Genomic DNA, 535 nt, shown 5'->3' with positions numbered 1-535 from the left:
GGCTTCGGAATCCAACACGGATTCCGCATACTGTTGCTCCCGTTGCTGCGGTGCACGCTCCGCGGGTAACGTCGCGACCTCCAACTCCTCCGTAGTCGTCGGTGGCGTGACGAAGGCATTCTCTTCTTCTCCGTCGTCGTACCGTTCCAAAGCATCGTAGAGCTCGTCGGCGGCTCCGGAATCTCCTCGATCGTCGGACGTCGACGGACGCTTGTCTGGACGCGACCGGCTTGGAACCCTCTCTTCTAACCGAAGCAGGTTTCGATAGCTGGCTTCCGAAAGATCGTACCGACATCTCTCGGTCGCTTCCACGCTTTTAGTCGGCGTGTCCAACGCTATCGACGAACCCGTCATAATACGTGGGGAAGGGAACTTGCAGAGGACGTTCAGCAAGATTGCCGAGACGTTCGCTTCGTAATGACAGCAGTCCTGTCTCGGTGGGTCGTCTCCCGTCGGGGTCCCGAAAGGAAGCAGTTGCGACCGGAATTCCTCCAGTTCGTCAACGACGCTCCTTACGAGATTGTCGTCTCTCAAT

General features: G+C 57.8%; 1 protein-coding gene across 1 annotated transcript in view; it reads right to left on the bottom strand.

Annotated features, from left to right (window-relative positions):
- Window positions 1-354, bottom strand: part of LOC117111920 (intracellular protein transport protein USO1-like) — a gene marked incomplete at its 3' end in the record, with an annotated part of 5,559 nt that extends 5,205 nt beyond the window's left edge. The window contains exon 1 of the mRNA XM_033254961.1: window positions 32-354. Coding sequence (XP_033110852.1) covers window positions 32-354 — 323 coding nt within the window. The remainder of the gene's footprint in view (window positions 1-31) is intronic.
- Window positions 355-535: the final 181 nt, after the last annotated feature.

This window comes from Anneissia japonica, unplaced genomic scaffold (genome assembly GCF_011630105.1).
Source record: "Anneissia japonica isolate Jap-2015-1 unplaced genomic scaffold, ASM1163010v1 scaffold12903_len6015_cov157, whole genome shotgun sequence".
In the NCBI taxonomy this organism is placed as follows: domain Eukaryota; kingdom Metazoa; phylum Echinodermata; class Crinoidea; order Comatulida; family Comatulidae; genus Anneissia; species Anneissia japonica.
This window is presented reverse-complemented; position numbering and strand designations above follow the sequence as displayed.